Source organism: Microcebus murinus, chromosome 7, assembly GCF_040939455.1.
Source record: "Microcebus murinus isolate Inina chromosome 7, M.murinus_Inina_mat1.0, whole genome shotgun sequence".
In the NCBI taxonomy this organism is placed as follows: domain Eukaryota; kingdom Metazoa; phylum Chordata; class Mammalia; order Primates; family Cheirogaleidae; genus Microcebus; species Microcebus murinus.
In genome coordinates this window covers 89,728,573-89,752,909 of record NC_134110.1, presented here as the reverse complement: position 1 = coordinate 89,752,909, position 24,337 = coordinate 89,728,573, and the positions used below count along the sequence as shown (strand labels likewise).

Here is a 24,337-nt window from a genome sequence, read left to right as displayed (position 1 = left end):
ATATTAGCAAATTGTGATTCTAGCCACATTTAAAAATGATTACATGCTATGGCCAAGAGATTTATCCCAGGAATGTAAGTTTAGCTTTAATATCTCAAAATTAATTAATGTAATGCACCAGATTGAGTTAAAGACATGATCATCTCAGTAGATTCAGAGAAAGCATTTGGCAAAATCCAGCATCCATTCAGGATAAAAACTGTTAACAAACTAGGATTAGAAGAGATCTTTTTTATTCATGAAAAAGTGCATCTATGAAATACTTTCAGCCATGTCATACATAATAGTCTATGACTGTATGTTTTCCTCCTAAACAGGAACAAGGCAAAGAGGTCTGCTTTCACCACTTCTATTCAACATTGTAGTAAAGGTTTTAGCTAGTGTAATGAGGGAAGAAACAGAAATTAAAGGCATCAAGTTTAGAAAGAAGTAATAAAACTAACTTTATTTGCAGATGATATGATTCTGTTTATAGAAAATCTGAAGGAACCCACAAATCTATTAGAATTAATAAATAAAGTTCACAGGATATAAGATCGATATACAAAAATGGACTGTTTCTATATATTAGGAATGAATAATTTGAAAATTATATCAAGTAAACAATCCCATTCATAAAAACATCTAACAGAATAAAATACTTAAGAATAAAGTTAACAAAACTGTGCAAGACTTATACATAGAAAACTACGAAACATGGCTGAGAGGATTTAAAAACTAAAAATTAAATGTCTAAATACATGGAGAGGCATTCCATGTTCATGGATTAGAATTTCTTCAACATTAGGATTGTCAAAACATAGAAAAGATGTGCATACCATATTGGAAGCTATGTGATGAGAAAGCAAGCAATGTTCAAATTCTTTACGAAGGACGAAAGCATTTTAATTCTCAATGCTTCTAGCTTATAATGTTTTAAATTTCAGCATACTAAATAATTGTTAGTTGACTATTTTTTAACTACTCTATATATTTATAACTGACAGTTTTGATAAACATTAGTGAAGGTCATAGAGCAATTGTAGTTTCCTTCCCCCCTCTCCAAGACAAGATCTCACTGTTTCTCAGGCTGGAGTGCGGTCGTGCGTGTGATCATAACTCACTGTAACCTCAAACTCTTGGGCTCAAGCGATCCTCTTGCCTCAGCCTGCCAAGTAGCTAGGACTACAGCTGCGTGCCATCATACCTGGCTAATTTTTAAAATTTTTTGTAGAGAAGTGATCTCGCTATGTTGCCCAGGCTGGTCTTTAACTCCTGGGCTCAAGCGATCCTCTCACCTGGGCCTCCCAAGTGCTGGGGTTATTGGTGTGAGCCACTGTGCCTGCACCCTATGGATTTTTAAGATTGCTGCACTGTGTTAGCTTGCATGGTCATTTTTATGGTCCTGCAGTACCATGCAAAGTGAGAAGTACTATGTGTGCATCATGTTTAAATGGGGTTTATTCCAGGAATGCAGGATTCATTTAGTATTTGAAAATCAATCAGTATAATTTATCATATTAACAAAATAAAGACAAAAAAATTATGATTATTGATAAATGTAGAAAAAGCATTTGAAATTTATCACCATCATAATAAAAATTCTCAGTAATTTAGGAATAGAAGCCAACTTCCTAATCTGATAAAGTATAGCTATAAAAAGTTCTACATCTAACATCATACTTAATGGTAAAATATTGATTGATTACTTTTTCCTTGAATTCAGGAACAGCACAAGATTATCTTATATCTTCTATCATTCCTTTTTTTGTTTTTTTTGGAGACAGAGTCTCATTCTGTTGCTAAGGCTAGAATGCCGTGGCGTCAGCCTAGCTGACAGCAACCTCAAACTCTGAGCTCAGGCTATCCTGCCTCAGCCTCCCTGGTAGCCGGGACTGCAGGTGCATACCACCACGCCCAGCTAATTTTTTCTATTTTTAATAGAGATAAGGTCCCGATTTTGCGTAGGCTGGTCTTGGACTCCTGAGTTCAAGGGATCCTCCCACCTCGGCCTCCCAGAGTGCTAGGATTACAGGCGTGAGACACAGTCAGCCTATTATTACTTGTTTTAGTATTGTACTGGAAAAACGAATCAGCACAGTAAGTCAAGAAAAAAGGTATAAAGTTTGGAAAGGAAGAGTAAAATTCATTATGCACAAATTACATGATTGTTTGGGTAGGTAGAAAATCCCAAAGAATCTATAGACTATTAGAATTAGTAGTCAATTTTACAAGGTTTTCTAGTACAAGGATACACAAATAAGTTGTATTTCTGTATAATGGCAATGAACAATTAGAAAATAAAATTGAAAAAATGCATTTACAACCATATTGGAAATATCAAATACTTAGAAATACATCTAGCAAATTATGTGCAAGACTTGTATAAAACTTTGCTGAGAACATTGAGGGAAGCCTGAGTAAAAGGAAAAAGATACCATTTTTGTGGGTTGTACAATTCAATATCATTAAGATGTCAGTTTTTCTCAACTATGGGTAGAGTCAAATGCAGTACCAGCAGGCTTCTTGATAAGCTGATTTATAAGGAAATAAAAACCTGTACAGCAACAACAGTCTTGAAGAAGAGGAACAGAGAGAATTTAAAATATTACATATCAAGGCTTACATGCTTAATTTAGTTTTGGCATAAGATTAGACATACAGACTATTGGAACAGAATAGAGGGCACAGAAACAGACCCAACAGTTACCTGATTTATAACTTAGGTCCTTCCATAATTCAATGAGGAAAAGATGGTCTTTTCAATAAATAGTGCTGGATTAATTAGATAGCTGTCATACAGCTATCTAATTAACTGACATACTATTTATTATTTTATAATTATAAAAAATTATAAAATTTATAAAATTATAAAATAAATTATAAAATATTATCTAATTAACTGATATACTATTTATTATTTCATATAATAAATAAACTGTAACTTGTACCTCACCCTACATATAACATTAATTCAGAAGGGGTCATTGACCTAAATGTAAACCTAAAGCTGTAAAGCTCTTAGAGATAATTTAGGAGAATATCTTCAAGACCTTGCTGCGGCAGAGGTAGGGGTTTGTGGGGGCAGGGAGAGGTGTTAAGATTTCATAAACATGACTTGAAAAGTAACCATGAAGGAGTTGGATTAAATGGATTTCATTAAAATTAAGAACTGTTCATCAAAAGATAATTAAAAAGTTGAACAGGCAGCCATAGGGCAAGAAAATATATTTGCAGTTTGTATGTCTGTAGCATATGTGTGTATACCTGTATCTATGTATCTATATATACAAACACACATATGTGTGTCATATATATCCTTCCTATTTATCTATATAGCCTATAATTCCATAGATAAAAGACAATAACATTTAAAAATGGCCAAAGTTGGTTAGACATTTCACAAAAGAGGAAATCTAAGTGCAGAAGATAAATTAATTAGAAGGTAAATTAATTTTAAAAAGATTGTGTACTTTGGTTTATTAAGCCACAACTGCTATAGAAACCAAATACCTCTAATTGTTATAATTCTGAAGTATAATGTTAACTATCTTAGGGTCATTGATGTTGTACTTTATGAAGTGACATCACTTCATATGACCCTAAAATGACACCAATGTTTTACTTGCCACTAGAATCATCAGAAGACAACAGCTAGTAAGTTTCACCATGTTTCTTAGCTCATTAAGTCAATTGAGATGCCATTGTTAATACATAGTTTAAAATGAGTAGTATATTTAGACTGTTCTATACAGTCTTAATTTTATTTCTGTGACTTACCTCTAATACCAGATAACAAAAATAAGAATTAAAAAGTTAGTGCTTTCTGTTGACTATACATTAAATTAACAAAATTGTAAATAATTCAGAAGGCATTATCTGTTATTTGTCTGCTAAGATTATTATAATACTATATAAATGAATAGTAAGAAGTAAAACTCTTGGTAAATAAACATTGAACTTAATATGAACAGTAATTTATAAATGAAAATGAATCACATTTTTCTTTCCATTCTTCTATATAAACCCACCAAGTAGAATTGAAAAGCCATAGTAACTAAACAAATAAACAAACAAACAAAAAACCATAGTAAAAGCCATTTTAAACACATGACTTTCAGAAAGCTGTAAATTGCTTGTTGGTGGTGTGGTAAAGCTGAGCCTATTGGAAAGTGTCTCCTTGCAGTATTGTCTTTTTCTCCTTGACACAATATAACATCCATTGTGACTTGTATGTGAGGGAGATATGTAACTTTGGTTACTAGTTATTATGCATCCTCTCTATATGCAGTCAGAGTGCTAAAAGCAGAAATGAAATATTAGGAATAGTTTATTTCTTTCTACCTTTTTCTCATTCCTTCCTCTTGCTTGGGCATTCATTCATATTCATTCACACATTTATTTGATGAACATTTTCTTGGGCAAAAGTTGTGTGCCAGACATTATAAAATTGAATAAAGCATGGACCTTCATGGATTTTGTAGTTTTATTTCATATGTAATATTTCATTCTAAACATTAGAATCCCAACTATTTCTCTCCTTAGGCTTAAATTCTGTACCTTTAAAAATGAGGTTTAGATTCCTTTGTGAAGAAAGAGTTCCTTTCTAGGATGTTTTAAAATTCCAAGCATATGGAATGCTTTAGATTCTTTTGGAAGAGAGTAGGGAGCATGTCTAAGAGGTGTCTGTAAGGAATCCTCTTTCATCAAGGAGTTAAATAGGCCAGAAGTGTTTATCAAGTGAATTCCACAGTGTTTATAATGGAAAGTGGAATTTAGTATTCTGTAAAAATCAATAAAGATCCATTTATGTTTACTCCACTTTGGACATTTTCTCCCTGAAATATTTCAGTGATGTAATAAAGCAGTGATATGACCCATTCATGTTAAGTTCCCATGATTTAGCTGCATTCATTGTGAGGAATAAGGCACAAAAATGGTGATTTTTATGGCAACTTATAAACTGCAGTCAGTTATTTCATCTATAGTGCTTTTAGTTGAATCTCTAAGGAAAAATTTTTATTTTGTTTAGAAATAATTTTTTATACTATAGTGTTATATATATGGCAGGACTGAAAAAAGGGAGAAGGCCTTCAAATCCTATAAACTCTTCGATGTCTGTGTTTCTCCACATGGTATTTTACTGTTAAATATTTGACAGGTATATAATTTGAATTTTAACAGTTTTATTGAGCTGTAATTGACATACCATAAAGTTTACCTACTTAAAGTGTAGAATTCAGTGATTTTTTAGTATATTTACAAGTTGTACAATCATCATCACTGCCATTATCCTAAAATGTAATTTGAGTTTTTAATTCTATGTAAGGAAACACTACTCAAAAATTTTTCTTTAAAAATTAACATTTATCTACAGAGTTTCTGTTTGGGATTTTGAAAAAATTAAGGAAATGGATAGTGGTAATGGTTGCACAACATTTGAATGTACTTAATGGCACTAAATTCTGTGCTTAAAAATGGTTAAAATGGTAAGTTTTATATGGTGTATATTACTACAATAAAAAGTTAACATCCTTAACAGCTTCAAGTTTGAATTAAAAAAAAATTAACATCTATTCATACAAAATCAGAATTTTCTAAATTTTTTTGGAAATTTCATCCCAAACAACTCATGGCCCTAATAATTATTCTTAGAAGCATGTTTTAGTGAAAATATTCTTGTTTGCTAAAAATTATGTTAATTTTCTCTGACTGAAAAAGATACATTAAAATTATTGTAGATATTTATTTCTGTAGAAATTAGAGTAAAATTAAATGAAGAGGATAATCAGCTTTTCTTTTCTTTAATTTTGCTATTCTTGAAAATGCAAGGTGCTAAACAATGCAGGACCATTTATCTTAACAGGGGAAAAAGTACATATAATACACACACATACACACACATATGTACCTATACAATAATATAAAAATATCTATAAATGAATAAAAAATCTCTGGAAGGAGATAGAAGAAACAATAATGTTGGTTGTTCTGGGCAGGAGAACAGGGTGGTTAGAGTTCATTGATGAGAATGACATTTTTGACTATGTGAATGTGTTACCCATTGAGACATAAGATTTCCTGATCCTAGTCTCAAAATCAACATAACTGTGTTCCTTCTTACTGTGTTTTGTTTCAAGAGGTAGAACTTTCTTGAGACTGGTTTGAAAATGAACTATATTAGGAAGTTATTTTCTTTCTAGGAATTGATTATGGATTAAGTTTACCACTTGGGGAAGACTATGAGCGGAAGAAACATAAACTAAAAGAGGAATTGCGGCAAGATTACAGACGCTATCTTACTCAGGTAATTAATAATGAGTTGGATCTTATGTTTCAGAATTCATCTCCTAAATTTTTTGTAAAATATTAATCATGTGTTAATTTTTAGCTTTTCAGTGGTATCTAGCAGAGTAGTAGTATACACAAAGTTAAGTGACAAATGTATGACATTGATAAAGAAAAAAATGGTGCCGAGAAATGATGTGGTGGAATAACACAAATTCTTTACTTTTGGAGTAGGGCAGTGGGTTTTAATTTTAAGAGAGGATTGTAAATTCTGGTGGTTCATGTTTTTTGTTAAAATTGTCATAGTTTAAAGTAGCCCAATTATATTTTCCCACTCCTCTACAACCCCCAATTGTGTATTAAAATGACACATGGAGTTCTAGTTCCTAATTATTTTCCTATGGACTAGGCTTATAAAATTTCATTTAGCATATTTATTTAACCACCAAAGTCTTTGTTTTATGATAAAATGCTTTACTAAGCAGAACCCTTATTTTAAGTATATTTTGCTAAATTATATAATGGCTAAAGTAAAGGCTTATTGTAAGTTTTAAAATGCAATTTACTTTTTAGGTTTTAAAGTTATTTTAAACAGTCATGTTTCAGTCATCCCAAGATATTCTTTAGTTTTTCATTGCTTTATAATGTTTGTTCCAAGTATACAAATGGTCTCTTATTTATTCTGATTTGCACATGGAGAGAATGAACTTTATCTGAATATATTTTATCAACGGTTTGTTTCCCTTGATTTTAGGGCACTACACAAGCAAAAAGAAAGGTAGGATTGCCTGCAAAATGTTCTCCTTTAGCTTTTTTGCTTTTTTGTTTTTTTAAATATCTAGTAGCTTGCAATCATTTGTGTTTATGAGATTCAAACCAATTAGAAAAATAGCTTCATTTGTGATTTTGAGATGTTTGAATGGTACCATTTTGTAACCTTGCTTTTAGCAAGATAGCAGAATACACATTATAATTTTCCATTAATACAATTATTATTTTTGATACCTGCTTTGCATTTGTTTTTGTTGCTTTCTTATGCATCCTTTATAAATATTCTGCAGCTATTATAAACCCATTTGTTTTCAGCATGCTAGTTTTTGTTCCTCAAATTATACTAATCACAGTAAGATTAATAAAATAGTAGAATATTCAAGATATTTGAAGATGTTCGAAACTGTGTGTTGTCAGGATTTGGATTACTCAATAGTTTTACACCAAAAATTTGTGGAATGAATTTGTAAATTTATATTAGAAAACAAAGAGAAATAATTGTTTTAGTTTTATAAAACTGTTTTAAAAAAGAATCTCACACACATTCATTCACCATTAAACTAATATTTTTTAAACACTTAGCATGAAGATGAATCAAGTATGGATCCTGGCTTCAGGGGACTTAGAATCTAGTTGTAGAGGTAACATTCATACAATTCAGAAAGTGATTAACTGCAAGAAGGATATAATCAGGAAAGACCTCATGGTGGGAGTTATTATTTGTAAGGCATTATAGGATAGGTAGAATTTGGATAATCTAGAGGAAGAATTGAGACAAAGCTTTTCAGATGGAGAATATGGAATGAAGGAGGACTTGGAGGGCAGACTTTAGCTTTGTATCAAATGAGGCATATTAGGTTTACTAGGCTGACTGGGTCAGAATACTGTTCTTTTTGGGAATAGTAAGAAATAAAAGTGTAGATAGATAGGATAGGATCAGATTAGAAGGCAGTGGATTTTTTAACTTTTTACATATGCTAGGCGGAGGTGAAACACTGTACTTCCTTAAGTAGCCTATGAAGAGCATGATAACTATTTTAGGACTCTTAGTTCTGCATGTAGAGATTCAAATCTTACTGTCTTAAATTACTGCTACAGCTTCTTGACTGATGTTCTTGCACTGTTTTTTAGTCCATTCTCCATGCTACTTTTCCAGAATGATCCTGTCTCTAACTAACTTAAATATGTCAGTATCTGCTTCCAGGGTAAAAATTCAAATTCCTTAGCATGGCACATGTCTTTCATGTCCCAGCCTGACTCCCTGGGCTTATATCTCACTATCTTCTCCTTCTTACCCGGTAGGGTTTTCCTCCGGCATGGGGCCTTCCTCTGGTACCAGATATCTACCATTTTCATTTGTAAATTTTGTATTACTTCATAAATCTAAGATGAGATAAAAGAATGGTGGTGAGCGAGCATAAGAAGAAATTGCCTTTATGAAAGCATAAGAGACCAGGGGGTACAAATCTTTAAATTCAAAGGGATGTGAAGGAAATTTTTGGTGTTGGATTATCAAGAATATAGTTGTGGTAGAGAAGTGATACTTCCTTAAAATGAAAGAGACAATCTTTGGTTGATATCTGAGAAGGTGGGGGTGGAAAGGAAAGGAAGGGAAAAAGGAAACTACGTAGAATAGGGGGCAGTGGGTGCAGCTTCTATATGTTTGGTTTCCAAGTATCACTTCTTCTGGATCCTTTACAGTTTCCTGACTTTTGGATTACATGGATATTTAAATTAAAAAAAAATCTTTAATTTGCCAAGAAGAACTATTAAAATAAACAACTATCATCTTCTTTCCGGTTTTTAGAATAAAAGATGCTTGACCATCTAAACATAGAAAAGACATGATCTTAGAAGAAAAATTTTTAAATTGAATCAGTAAATTAATATCTCCAACCTAGACCTTTGTTTGAACCTCAGACTTTTCCACCTGGCTGCCTACTTGACATTTTCACTTAGAAATCTAACTGGTATCTTATGTAGAACATGTCCAAAAGGGACCTCGTGATATCTGTTCTTCCCATCCTTTTCCTCTAGAAGCCTGCACCATCTGTAGCCTGGGTTTAAAAAAAATTTTTTATTTGTATTTTTTTTTTTTTGAAACAAGGTCTTACTCTGTTGCCTGGGCTAAAGTACAGGGGTGTTGTCATAGCTCATTGCAACCTCAAAGTCCTGGGTTCAAGCGATCCTCCTGCCTTAGCCTCCTGAGTAGCTGGAATTCCACGCCCAGCTAATTTTCCTGTTTTTGTAGAGATGGGGTCTTGCTCTTGCTTAGGCTGGTCTTGACCTCCTGGCTTCATGCAATCCTCACACCTCAACCTCCCAAAGTGCTAGAATTATAGGCATGAGCCACTGTGCCTAGCTTGTGGCCTGTTTTTTAAAAAATTTTTTTCGTCATAACAGTTATCACCGTCTTGCATATTAGACAATTATTCTTCATTATATTTATTATTTCTTGTCAGTTTCCTCTGCTTGAATGTAAACTTTAGGAGAGCAGGGATCTCTGTTTGTTTTCGTCAGTGATGAAGAGATGTATCAAAGAGTTTGGCCATGTAGTAGGTGCTCAATATCTATTGAATGAATGAGTGAATGGCTATAATCCAGCTATTTGAAAAATTCTCTATGTTGTCCTTATTGTTTATTTTTTTCATTTTACTGAAAATTTCAAACATCATTCTGGACCTGTGTTGGGAGTAGGGAATTGCCCAGTGAAGGAATGAGGATGTTTTAGCTGTCTTCACAGGGTTGGAACTTTGTATTTTTTCATACATTTATAACTTTACAAAATGATTTGGTTTATAGTGTGTTTTAGTATATAGGAGGTACACTGACTCAGGGCTCTAGTCATGTGGCTTTGTTTCCCCTGTCAAATAAGTTTACAGTCCTATACAACCAACTTTCAAATTAGCTTTTGTAGCACAACTTATATGAAGACTCAGATTTAATGACACTTTGTTAATCACTTTCACTAATCACTCTGTTCCCATAATATTTTGAATATAATGCTCTTGTAGCAGTTAGTACATTGTATTGTAGTTATTTGTTAAAATGTCTGTTTCCTTAACTGAATCGTAAATCTCTAGAATATAGGGAACATATCTGTCTTCCTACCACCTAAAATAGTACCTAGAAAGTATTAATTAGATGCTTGATAATTGCTTGTTTAATGAGTAAATGAAAGCCATGGAACTAGAGGTTAACAGGTATTGATTGATTTAATCCTCATAACCTACTGATGTAGATGGCATATCTCTGTTTCACAGATGAAGAAACTGAGGCAGAAAAGTTAAGCAACTTATTCTAGATTATTTGACTACTAAGCACTAAGTACCAGAAAGTTGAGGATTATGTATATTTTTCACTAGTCTGTTATATTTGCTTTATAGTGTTCAAAGAAATTTTACATTTTTTATCCTCCTGGATCCTTATGGCAGCTTTGGTCAGTAGGCAGAACAGGTATAATTTTCATTCTACAGAAGAAGAAAAGTCTGTCAGAGAAGTTAACTGACCTGCTCAGTGTTACACGACTGATAAGTGTTGGGGGTAGTCATGGATCCTTGGTCTTTTGACTGCTAGTTAAATGCTTAATGAACAAGAATGAAAGAACACATAAAGAGACAATGTTCATAGTTTATATTAAATATCTATTGGCATGCCAGTAGATATTTATTCATATAATTATAGAAAGAACAGAAAAAAATACGTTTACTGTAGCATGCATAAGGAGATTTGTGAGAAAGTTTAAATTTGCCTTAAGAACAGAAGAACAGTAGAAGAGTGAAAGTGAAGAATATGTGCTTAGAAGAGTATATGCTGGGAAAGTTTTCTTTTTTCCATGCTTCTAATCATCTTGAAAATATATATATGTATGTATGTATATATATATATATATATATATATATATATATATATATATATGCATTGCAAATGAAAATTAAGGCCTGATTCTTCCTTTTGGGAGTTGTTGATTAGAAAAAAAATCTCTTTTTTCCAATTGCTTTTGGTCTGGTCTTTGTAGATTGGTAGTTTCTGTCTTCATTTCCATTTCATTCTTTTGCTCTACATAATGCAATACTAGTTAAGAATATTGAATGTAAAGACATTTATGAAACATTTTATAAAGGCAATTAGGTAATATATTTTTTTAATGTGTATATGTACAGAAAAATTTTCTAACCACGGGTGAAACAGATCCATCTACTCTGGGAGTTTCTCTTCCTATTGGTGAGAGGTTATCTGCTAAGGTAGGTGGATAGGAGCACTTATTGTGGGTAGTAGTTTTCCAAGACATCAAAGTCACGAAAGAACATACTTCTGATTTAAATGCAAATAGAAGGTTACATAATTTCCCTATACTTGAATATATTTCTTTTTCAAAAATCCATGGAGTTTCTAGTTGTGATGCTTAAAAGAAGTTTTTAAATATTACATTTGTTACCATATAATGAGATATATTTCTTTAATATGTTGATTCTTTTACTGTATTTGGTTATATGTAATTGAATATTCAGAATTCATTTTTTTCAGCATTGATTTCTCAGTTACAAAGTTTATACCAGGTGACATGGTTATCTGTGGAATGAATAGAACTGAGAGTACATTGAGCTTTTATGTGGGGTTGAGGGTAGGGACTCTTTGAATGTGTGTTTCTGTTATTCCACTAACGTGTCCATACTCTGTAGAGGTGGTTGTGATAAAGCCCTGTACACCTCTTGTAGAGACTCTCTTCCCAGGGTAAATCAGAGATCATGAAATAATATATAAGATAAAATAGACAGTTAACAAGTTTCAAAAAACAGATCTAGTTTCTTTAATTTTTTTAGATTGTGTTGTTTCAGTGACATTGGAGGAATTAGGGGGTTTATGAACATTTCCTAATGCAATATATTTGTGTTTTAGCAGAACATTTCATTATATTTTAGTATCTATGATAATTTTACCTTTTTCTATTTAAAATGTAACTTTGGGAAGGAAATTGTTAGCAGCAGGTATTTAGGGGCAATGGGTTGGGGGATCACGGGAGGGGAGGTATCCCTGAGAAGGAAAGAAGGAAGGTAACTCCATCATATATCCTTAGAAACATGTTCATGACAGACATTCATTGTATTTACTAGTGGGAGAGATTTATCTATGAATGCTTTTGGCAGACTGTATCTCATTTGTCTAGAATTGCTGTTGGTTAACAAACCTGGAATCTCTGGATTTATGGGGCCTGGCTCTTTGGAAAATATCATTTAAGCTCTGTAACTACTGGAGTATAAAATGGAGATGTTTCATAAAAAGAAACAGCTCCCTTTTGTTAGAGACTTCATGTGTTAATGGGCAAAATCATGTAACTGTGCTTATACTCATGTGGCAAGAAAGACCTGGGGAGCTACACTGGTCGTCTTGGACCTTTTCCTGTTTCTCTTGTGCCTTACAATGACTTTTTATTCATTCATTCATTCATTCATTCATTTATATTTATTTATTTATTTTATTATTATTTTTTTTTGAGACTCGCTTTGTTGCCCAGGCAAGAGTGAGTGCCATGGCATCAGCCTAGCCCACAGCAACCTCAAACTCCTGGGCTCAAGCGATCCTCCTGCCTCAGCCTCCCAAGTAGCTGGGACTACAGGCACGTACCACCGTGCCCAGCTAATTTTTTATTTATATATTATTCGGCCAATTAATTTCTTTCTATTTATAGTAGAGATGGGGTCTCGCTCTTGCTCAGGCTGGTTTTGAACTCCTGACCTTGAGCAATCCGCCCGCCTCGGCCTCCCAGAGAGCTAGGATTACAGGCGTGAGCCACCGCGCCTGGCCTACTTTTTAAAAAATTTCAGAATGTTACCAGGGTACAAATGTTTTCGTTACATAAATTGGTTTTGTACTGTTTGAGTCAAAGTTATAAGTGTGCCTATCACCCAGATAATGTGCATTGTACCTGTTAGGTATGAATTTACCCATCCTCTCCTCCCTTCTCACCACCTGCTTAATTTTTACAATGACGTCTATCCTTGAAATTATCAGTAAAGCTTGATTCTGGGTAAGAGTTCTGATTTGTATGATTCTGATTTGACATTCTAATTTGACCTTAATGTACTTTTTCCTGAAGTTGAAGTTAATATTCTCTTTTGATTTCTTATTTTAAGGAAAGGTTGAAACTTGAACGCAACAAAGAATACAATCAGTTTCTCAGGGGTAAAGAAGAATCCAGTGAAAAATTCAGACAGGTAGAAAAGAATACTGAGGTAGGTTTTGCTTTAAAAGTAAATCTTTAATACCACAGGCTAACTATTTCATACTCGAAAAGTTTATGTTTTAGACATTTCACTTGGTTTTTATGAAAATATTTGAAAAATTAAGACAAATTAAATCAAACACAGGATATTTAAATACTTAGTTTTGGAAATTGTTTTATCTCATATTGAAGAACTTACCGTATCTTTTAACTTTTAACCTTATTGGGGAGATTTAATTTTAGAGATCAGTTTTGTTAAGTGATTTTTTATTTTTATGTTTAAATGTTTTTTATATTTACTATTTCTAGCTATATATTTTTTCCAAATTCAAAGGTGGTCAATATTTTTAGGGCCAAAACATTTACCACCCTCTGTATTCTTTGTGTTGAGAAAGAATTTAATTTGAAATATTTTGAAGTAATATTTGTCAAAATATACCTAATATCTCCTTGGATAGGAATTTGCATTTAGTTTATCCTTTTTTTAGTAGTCACTTATCCATATTACTGTTGCCTATCTACTGGTATTTAATAAGTTTTGCAGATAGATAAAATTTTCTTCAGATTTTTTCATAAAGAAAAGATATTTCTTACGGGTGATTAAATGTCAGCATTGAGATGGATAGTGTAAGCATAATTTGACCATTTCATTACCTTTTAATTGATGGTACCTCATTAAGATTGGTTTCTTTTTGCCTTTTTAATTGAATATAGCCCAAGAGTCAAAGAAATAAAAAACCTGTAAGTCAATTTAAGCCTGATTTATCTTCACAAATACAAACATCTTGTGAAAATTCGGAGGGTCCTAGGAGAGGTGTCTTAACTCCTTCAGAGGCATATGAAGAGCTTTTGAACCAAAGGCGACTGGAAGAGGACAGATATCGACAACTAGATGATGAAATTGAATTAAGGAATAGAAGAATTATTAAAAAAGCTAATGAAGAAGTGGGCATTTCCAATACAAAACATCAAAGGTTTGCAAACAAGCCTGGCATTCCAGATAGAAGATTTCATAGATTTAATGAGGATCGTGTTTTTGATAGACAATATTATAGACCAGACCAAGATCCTGAAGTAAGTGAAGAAATGGACGAGAGGTTTAGATTTGAAAGTGATTTTGATAGAAGATTTTTGAGAGTGTATCCAAATGACAGGTATTTACAACTTCATTTTTATTTTCTTTATTTAATAAATATTGCTGTTGTTACTTTTTATTAGAAACAATTTTATTTGATTTACCATATTTTATTCTAAGATGATATCAGTTCTAAGATGCACCATTATTTTATGTGCCATTGAGAGGGAAAAAGAAAACACTCAAGGTGGGGGCCCTGTTATAAAGGTGGAAAACTCAAAGGCTACACCCTTCATGTAAAAGTACATGAATGAGAATTAAACATTTCTACAGAGAGGGACAGATAGGAAACGTCCACATCCCAACGTTGGCACTAAGTGGAGGGAGTAAAAAAAAAAAAATTTCTTCTCTGAGAATTTGAAGTGTAAACCAGTACTGATTCAGGTTCATAGTAGTGTCCAAATACACCTCGAGGCAAGGATTCAAAGCTGTCTTGATTTATGGTGCCCCTAGATGACTGGCAGGGGAAAGATGACTCCTTTCTGCAATAACTTGATTTAAAACCAGGTTGAAGGCCAACCTAGTTTCAGATATTTGAATGTTGACAAAAAGGACACCTTAATATAGATGAAATATGGTTTAGGTCGGTGTGGCTAATGCATGTAATCCTAGCACTTTGGGAGGTCGAGGCAGGAGGATTGCTTGAGGCCAGGAATTTGAGACCAGCCTGGGCAACATAGCGAGACCCTGTCTCTACCCAAAAATGGGGGGCGGGGGGAGGGAGGAGAGTTTATTCCTGTATTCATAAGTTTTTTGATCAGATTTTCAGATGCTTTTCAGTTTCTTTGAATGATTGGGTTTTTTTTCTTTTTTTTTTTTTTTGAGACAGAGTTTCACTTTGTTGCCTAGGCTAGAGTGAGTGCCGTGGCGTCAGCCTAGCTCACAGCAACCTCAAACTCCTGGGCTCAAGCAATCCTGGTGCCTCAGCCTCCCCGAGTAGCTGGGACTACAGGCATGCGCCACCATGCCCGGCTAATTTTTTTTCTATATATATTAGTTGGCCAATTAATTTCTTTCTATTTATAGTAGAGACGGGGTCTTGCTCTTGCTTAGGCTGGTTTCGAACTCCTGACCTTGAGCAATCCGCCCACCTTGGCCTCCCAGAGTGCTAGGATTATAGGCGTGAGCCACCCTGCCCGGCCTGAATGATTGTTTATGTGACACTATTTGTAATTTCTTGACTGCTACAGTGAGGTTTTATCTTCTTCTTAAGTCATATTTGTTTTAATGTTGTACTTGAAACTTGCTGTCGTTTAACCTAACTTTGGATTTGGATATAACAACACCACAGGGTCCCATATTTGTCATACACTTGTTAACTTGAAGATTTAAATCTAAATTTTGAGCAGTTTATGGGACCTGCTTTTGTTCATTAGTCCAATTTATTTTTTTTGTATTTTAGAAAATTTTCTCAGGGATAATACTAGCACATTTAATATTCTAATTATTAATAACATTACAAACCTTTTATGGTTCTTTGTCTTCTATTTCTTTTGCAGCTATTATGTCCTACTCACACAGTATTTTTAATATTCACCCTGATTTAGATAATTTGAGTGAAAGATTAGAATTTTGGAATGCCTATTATAGTTTCTCTGACCTGAATCTAATTATACTTTAGAAAATTCTCCAAATCCTATAATGTGTTATATTGGAAAATGCTTATATCTGAAGGTAGTCAAAGGTTGCCTAAACTAAAAGAACTCTCAGTTGGGGACTTGTAGGTAATTTTGGACTTTGATGATGTATTCTTTGAACATGAAAACTTCTTTTTCCTTTATGGTGTTTGTTTACCTTTAGAGTGTAATGTAATGCATATCTTTTAAGTGTGGAATTTTACAAAACATGTTATGGTTGTTGCTTTGTTTTGTATATGTTTCAATCTATTATGTTTATAATTATATTCTGTGATAACTTTATATGTGAACTAACAGATGAATTTCACCATGATTATTTGAGAACTTATTTTTTTATGTATCCCATAAGTGAAATGAACTCTTTCTATATAAACTTCACCAAATAGTATTTTAAGAATAGATTAAACATGAGGTTAAGAATAATTCTTTTTTTTTTTTTTTGAGACAGAGTCTCGCTTTGTTGTCCAGGCTAGAGTGAGTGCCGTGGCGTCAGCCTAGCTCACAGCAACCTCAAACTCCTGGGCTTGAGTGATCCTTCTGCCTCAGCCTCCCGAGTAGCTGGGACTACAGGCATGCGCCACCATGCCCGGCTAATTTTTTATATTTATATATCAGTTGGCCAATTAATTTCTTTCTATTTATAGTAGAGACGGGGTCTCGATCTTGCTCAGGCTGGTTTTGAACTCCTGACCTTGAGCAATCCGCCCGCCTTGGCCTCCCAAGAGCTAGGATTACAGGCGTGAGCCACAGCGCCCGGCCAAGAATAATTCTTAATGTTAAATGCTTTAAAGTATTTCTTCAAAATGTAAATCATATCACATTACTTTCCTTTTGTTAATATATCGACTCTTACATCTCCACATATGTCTCTATGGCAGTTGAAGTTAAAATTGAATTTCTAGATTTGAGATTTGTAGATTCCTTATTTTCAGTCCCTCCCTCCCCAATATTTCACATTAGTCATTCAGTAGTGTATATTTAATAGGCAGAGTGGTTGGTAGGAGAAATGATTCTATTTGTTATTGAAAATTTTGAGACTAAAGAAATGTGAAACTACATTTGGTGTCTTGCTCTAAGCATTTATTCTTAATGTACTGTGTAATCTTAACCAGAAGTTCTGGACAAAAAAATAATTATAATGGATTATGAGAAGTGCAAAATTAATTTTCTTCTTCTTTCTCTTGTCCTTTTTTTCCTTCTGAAAGTCAGCATCTGATAAATTCCAGTTTTGGTTTATAGTAATTTTTATTTTTATATCTTGGTCTCAGTTCCTTTCTAATTACCCTGTAAACTTTTTCATATACCATAATATGTTTATTGATGAAATATTTTCCCAGCTTTAAATATGGGAAAGCTGAAGTTTTCTTCAGAAAATGATGTTTACCTTCTTAAACTCATATCATGAATCACTGGCAATGTTCTTAAATGATTAACAAGGTGTTTAGCGCTGTGATTGGCAGTAGTATTCTGTGTGGGTATGTATATCATTTATTTATACATATTTACCAATTTGAATAAAGGTTATAACCTTTTAGGAGCTTTCTAAAGTTGAATGTAACTGTGTCTTATGAAACTTTTGAATTTATAGGTTCTATTTAATTACAGTCATCCTAGTCTTGAGCTGTAGAAGTTAATATATTACTTTATAATGTTTTACTTTAACCAATGTTAATGAATAAAAGAAGTATCTAGCATTAAAAAATGCTGTTTTTCAGTTTCCCTGTGATCAATGTAGTTAGCACTTCCATTCTACTTAAATTCTATTTAACCCTTTGCACTCGGATGTCGAGTGGATGATGAGAAAAAAGCAAGTGAGTGCAAAGGGTTAAATGTTTGAAATTTGCTAGTATAGAATTAATAGTCATTTATAAAATTCTGACATGACACTTCAGGTGAAATTAGAATCTGTGTTAGCCACATAGATTAAGTGCTTAGTACAAGATATTTTTCTTAGGAGTGTATGTGCTTAATATGTAAGACATAAATGAGGAAAAATGGCTTCTTACAACATAAGTTATTTAGTTTGGTGTTACTTTGTTTTTTTAGTAGTTAATTTTCATTTGTCTTTGGAAGGGCCTTTTTAGTAATTGTTTTGGCCATCTTAAAAGTGAAATTGATAATAGAAAACAATGGTATTCAAGTAGATACAAACATTGGGAAAAAACTGAAAACAATGAAAAAAATGGTGACCCATAGTTAACATCTTGGAGTTTTTCTTTAACTTCTGTAGTGGGAGTACTCTAATAGCAGAATTAATTCACAAGAGAGAAATTCTTAATATGAAAGTAAAGTGTTGTAACTACCATTATTATGAATTAGGCGGGGGTTTTTTTTTTTTTTTTTTTTTTTAAGTAAAGAGAAATTGGATTCTTCCTTGGTGCTGTATCAATATAGGACCCACAGATGGTAAAGATTTTATTTTTATAATTTATAGGGTAAACACTATAAAGTTGTTTCTGAAGTAGTTTGATTTTATGGTCTATTTTGTTTTTCTTTTTTTTCTTTTTTTTTGAGACAGAGGCTCTCTTTGTTGCCCATGCTACAGTGAGTGCCATGGCATCAGCCTAGCTCACAGCAACCTCAAACTCCTGGAATCAAGTGATCCTACTGCTTCAGCCTCCCCAGTAGCTGGGACTACAGGCATGCGCCACCATGCCCGGCTAATTTTTTCTATATATATTAGTTGGCCAATTAATTTCTTTCTACTTATAGTAGAGAGGGGGTCTTGCTCTTGCTCAGGCTGGTTTCGAACTCCTGACCTCAAGTGATCTGCCCGCCTCAGCCTCCCAGAGTGCTAGGAGTACAGGCGTGAGCCACCATGCCCGGCCGATTTTATGGTCTATTAAGGAAAAGAGAAAAGTTAGTTATCATTTTGGAGTTGTTTATTCACATTTAAATGAGCTTAACATGCCTGTAATTTTAAACGGTTTGCTTTTCTTTTGTAAAGGAAATTTTTTTGTTTGTTTTTTCCCTTAAAGACTAACATGTGTTAAGTTTTAGAGTAAACCTGGCTTCTATCCTAACCTGGTTTCTTTGGGCATTGAGATTTTTACTTTTTCAAATAGAGTTGTTGACTCATGTCTTCAATGAAATAAGGAGAGAGAAAAGGCTTTTCCATTTAACCTACATTTTTCCTTGTTGTTAGTATGAAGGTGAAACCATTTTGCAGTTATTTCATTCCTTGATCATATCTGATTTGCATTTCAAAGGAAGCAAACTCTCCTTTACAGGATGTCTCCCTTTCTGACATAAACCGATGTGTCGAGGGTGTGTTAAGTGAACCTATGTGTTTAAGATTATGGAATATTTAGATAGATTTCTTCTGGGTCACAGGGATAGTCTTAATCTGGTATTGCCACAGCTAAACAGAAAAGATTTCCAAGGACATACTAGACCCAAACTGAACCCCTGGACTTTGATTAGAATCAGGTTGTTCTTAGACATTTAGTGGACATTACTTCTGGACATTACATCTGTCAGTTACCCCTTAATGTTGAGAAGATTGAAGAGAGCTAGCAGTGGTGAAACCGCTGCTGACTCTTGTCAGTTCCTTTCTTCAGAGAGGACTTTGCCTAAGTAAAGTTTATAAAAATAAATTGTAAGACTGACTTAAAAGCTGTTAAAGTGAACTAATAGGAATAATTAAGAGTGATTAAATGCTAAATTTATTAGATGTATGAAAGAAATTTTAGTATATGAAGGAAATGGCATCAAAATTATAGGGATTTTTTTAAATAGAGAATAAGGTGGCTAACTTTCCAGGCTATAATTTGGTTTTACAGTTTAAGTTCCCTTCTCTCTGTAAACAGTAATTCTTCCTTGATTTAACAAAGATAAGCACAGACATATCAGTCATTTCATAAAATTGAATAGGATACCTTAAGATTTTATTATCTTTTTAGTGAAATACATATCTCTGCTCTTTTTTGTTGGCATCTTAAACAGTTCTTCAGTCTTGATTTGGTTGTAATTATCAGTGACAGAGGGGACTTTTTAAATATTTTCGAAAAGGGGATTTATCTAAATCTTGATAATGACTTTTTATTTCTTCAGTAAAAGGTACACCTTAGAACATCTTTAATATGGGCCGTCCACTAAGAAGTCTTTATGGTTTTACACTGTAGATTTTAGCAAAGAGATCTTGACCTTTTACATAAATAAAATTATTTTTTAAATTTGGAATGAACTTTGAAAATGACCTCTTGTCCTTATGGTGATTGCTTTATTAAGTTATCTATATATTTTGAAGAGCGTATAAAACATTTTTTAGCATAGATATTTTGGGCCCAGGTGTATAAGCTACAATTGTAAATCCAAACATTGTCTTCAGATAACTTCACTGAAAATGCAGGAAGCCATAAACCCTTGGGTAAATTTTAGAAAAAATTCTGTATGTCTAAGTGGCCTTTAATTCTGGGATCCCATGTTAAGCTTTCAAAAATGGATAACTTTGAATTTCTGTATATTTAAAATTTTTCATTGGTATAGACATCTCTTTACCACATCAATTAATTTACTTTTGTGTATTATGTCTTAGGTTGCCAAGACAACTCTTAGATTTTGGTGATTGCTAGGAGTACCCATAGGATTCTAGGTATAATTGTACTTATGGCTGTGATTTATTACAGCTAAAAGATTCAAAGCAAAATCAGCAAAAGAAAAAGGCACATGAGACAAAGTCTGAAGGAAACCAGGGACCAGCTTCCAAGAGTTCTCTCCCAGTGGAGTCTCACAGGAGATGCTTAATTCTTCCTGCATTGAATAGTGACGACATGGGGAAATGTTGTCTACCAGGAAAACTCATTAGAGATTCAGTGCCCAAGGTTTTTACTGGGGGCTGATCATATAGGCACCCTTATGCTAGCATGTAGTAAAATTCCAGAATCCTTGAAGGAAAGCACATCTTTAGCCTAAACTATATTGTTTATATAAACAGTTTAGGCACAGTGAGCCACTTTTACCAGTTCTGGGAATATTGGGAACTCTCCCAAAATGTGTGCTCCCAGGCACTAACAAGGGCCAATTGTGCAATGTGGCTTTTTTAAGGATAGGCAGTGTCAGGTCTGCTGTGTTAACTCTTTTCTGCACATGTATATTTATAGAGAACCAGTATAATTAAATCTGGTTGCCTGGCATTGTTAATTACAAATTTGAGTTTGAGTTTATCTGTTTTGTTAAGTGAACAGTAGGGAATAATGCTAAACTGATATGTCAGTTTAGCAAAGAGATTTGAGCACCTAGACTTTAGGAATTAAAATGGGTCATATTTTGATAAATGGAAATAAATTTGAAATTATTTTTTTGTTTTTGGAGACAGGGTCTCACTATGTTGCTCAGATTGAAGTGCAGTGGCACCATCATAGCTCACTGCAACATCGAACTCCTGGGCTCAAGTGATCCTTCTACCTCAGCCTTCCACGTAGCTAGGACTATGGGCACATACCACCAGGCCCAGATAATTTAAAAAAAATCTTTTGTAGAGATGAGGGTCTCACTGTGTTGCCTAGGCTGGTTTTGTACTCCTGGCCTCAAGCAGTCCTCCTGCCTTGGCTTCCCAAAGTGCTGGGATTACAGATGTGAGCCATCATACCTGACTGAGATCCTTTTTTTTTTTGAGACAGAGTCTCGCTTATTGCCCAGGCTAGAGTGAGTGCCGTGGCGTCAGCCTAGCTCACAGCAACCTCAAACTCCTGGGCTTAAGCAATCCTACTGCCTCAGCCTCCCGAGTAGCTGGGACTACAGGCATGCGCCACCATGCCCGGCTAATTTTTATATATATATATTAGTTGGCCAATTAATTTCTTTCTATTTTTTTATAGTAGAGACGGGGTCTCACTCAGGCTGGTTTTGAACTCCTGACCTTGAGCAATCCGCCCGCCTCGGCCTCCCAGAGTGCTAGGATTACAAGCGTGAGCCACCGCGCCCGGCCTGAGATCCTTTTTTGAGAGGGCTTGTGGAGGGCTCTGTTTCAGATATGGATAAAAAATGGAAGCCAGATATTATGCCACATCATAATTAAGATTAAAATTCCAAATAGTTTTTTCTCCACAGATGATAGTGACAATAGCTTGTATGATGGAAATAAGTGAAAAATTTCATATGCTGTTTCTATGGAGAGTAAGGAGCTACTATTTTTCTAAAAATTACTGTTTTTCTTAATATGATAATAAAATTCACCTAAAATATTGTGTAATATTTTAACAACCATATTTCTTTCTAATAGACTTCTTGAGAAACACAATATAGTTTGATGGTAACTCAGCAGCCATGTAAAGAAATATGACTTACGGAATGCTAGTTTTCATGGATGCTAATATGTGTTGGTGTAAAAAGTCATGTTGGTGTCTCTGGTATGAGAAATTAAGCAAAAAAAAATCAGTGTTTGCCAAATGGAAAAAAAAATTACTTAATAATTGTTCATTTTCTAAAAAGGTTTTTTTAAGAAGGAAATAAAAAAAATTCTAATATTTCTTTGTGTTGTTTATGACCTTGTAAGTAAAGTGAACTAATCATTTTCTACCAGCCTGTTTGTGTTTTCCATTCATCTGTTGGTAACATTTATTCTTTCATGTGATTTACAGTGTTGGCAAATATCATGTTTTCCTGCATTTCATTTAATTTATTGATAAGACTGATGCTATATTTTTAAGTTAAAAGGTTTATACATACAATGAAATAATTCCCAGAATCTATGAATTTTGATTTAAAAAATGATCTTCTTTTGAATTTGGCTATAATCTTCATGAATGCTACAGGGACTATGTCTGAATACCCAATGTCTAGAATACTACTTGGAACATAGTAGGCACTCAATTATTCACTTTTCAAGTGAATGATAAAAAAGTGTTAGTATATTTGTAATTTTAGAATTAAAAATTTCTAAAAGTTATATTGAAATAATTTACAATAGCTTTTTTAAAAAAAGACTATTAAAACTCTTTGTGCCTCATAAACCAGCAGATCATACTTGAGACAAATCTCATTTGAATTAATTGTAGAATGTGTTTATGGTAAAACTTCTCTATAACATTGTTCCCTGTAATGTTTCCAACAAAAAATGTAAAAACACCAAAGAGATAGAAGAAGGTCCACTGTATGTGGAACATGCTCTATAAGCTAATGTGTTTTTAAGGATGCACGGGAACAGACAAGGGAATGTGCCTCCTATGGAGTATGATGGTGATGTGACAGAACAGTCAAACATACGAATTTCATCTGCTGGAAATAAAAGGTACAGTATGTAACATTAAATCTCCCCTTCAGATTACACTGTGAAACAGCACCTGCCTCAAAGTGGCTTACTGAAAAAGTTAAAGGTGCAGTGTATTAACAGCCTTCCTTATTTGTGAGAAATGAATTAAAAGGAAAAACAGAGTGAGGAGGTAGTATCAAATGAAAATTTATAGTACTTTACAGCATTCTTTTGAAAAACAAATTTTTGGTTATAAAGTGTGTTCTGAATAAGTCCCTATCATTACAAAGTATATCAAATTTTTTGAAATAATGGAAGGAGAAATAAGTGTAGTTTAAAGGACTAAAAATCAATTTAAAATATCTTAGAGGCATGGTGATGCAACTTGACTGGATGTAAATTGAAAATGTTCCAGCAGTGTGACTTTTTCTTTCAAAATTTTATTCTTTCAAAAATTTATTTTCAGCTTACCGAGTAGATAACTTTTACACTCACTTTGTAAAATTAGTGCTTATGTATTTCTGTCATGTTGAAAAGAAAGGATATATGTGTTTTATATTAATGTGTTTTATGTTAATGTTATATGTTTTATATTAATATTCTCTTTTTATAATTTTTATCATTTTGGTGGCTTTCTTGTGTCATATAAGTACAAACATTAAAAATTCTGAATCTGTAGTATATAATGAAGATAATACTGTCATATGTCAGGAGAGGTGTGTATTTTCTTTGAAGAAAGTAACATGTAAACAATTCTTGCAATAAGAGAATTTGCTGTTTGGGTCTTAATTTTCTTAGAGGGAATTATCTTTTTTCTATCTTCCAAGGGAGGAGCTTTTTAGGGATCTTTTCCAAGTGTGTGCAGAGCTCACACTTCTTTTCTTTTTTAGGATTTATGTATGTATATTTATATTCATTTTCCTTACTGGGGTAATTATTTTTGTGAAAAAGGATTCTATTTGAATACCTATAGAGCACTGGCTGAAAAAAGGTTTTTTGAGAGCCTGAATACATTGGGATGTCACTCTAGAAAGAGATAAAATGCCATGATTTTCCTCAACTTAAAAATATGTAAATATGATAGTGTCCATAGAACTTTGAAAGGCCAATAA

The 24,337-nt window shown here is 33.4% G+C and overlaps 1 protein-coding gene across 17 annotated transcripts in view; it reads left to right on the top strand.

Annotated features, from left to right (window-relative positions):
• Positions 1 to 24,337, top strand: part of CSPP1 (centrosome and spindle pole associated protein 1) — a 121,650-nt gene that overhangs the window by 19,090 nt on the left and 78,223 nt on the right. For 10 of the 17 annotated variants that reach the window (XR_012920209.1, XR_012920204.1, XR_012920208.1 and 7 more), the window contains exons 4-9: positions 6,183 to 6,286; positions 7,022 to 7,045; positions 11,202 to 11,282; positions 13,173 to 13,271; positions 13,976 to 14,415; positions 23,166 to 23,264. Coding sequence is in view for 3 of the 17 variants with exons in the window: in XM_076005245.1 (XP_075861360.1) it covers positions 6,183 to 6,286; positions 7,022 to 7,045; positions 11,202 to 11,282; positions 13,173 to 13,271; positions 13,976 to 14,415; positions 23,166 to 23,264 (847 nt within the window). In the remaining 14 variants the exon portion in view is untranslated. The remainder of the gene's footprint in view (positions 1 to 6,182; positions 6,287 to 7,021; positions 7,046 to 11,201; positions 11,283 to 13,172; positions 13,272 to 13,975; positions 14,416 to 23,165; positions 23,265 to 24,337) is intronic. The other 7 variants (XR_012920211.1, XR_012920207.1, XR_012920216.1 and 4 more) reach the window with 5 other exon arrangements.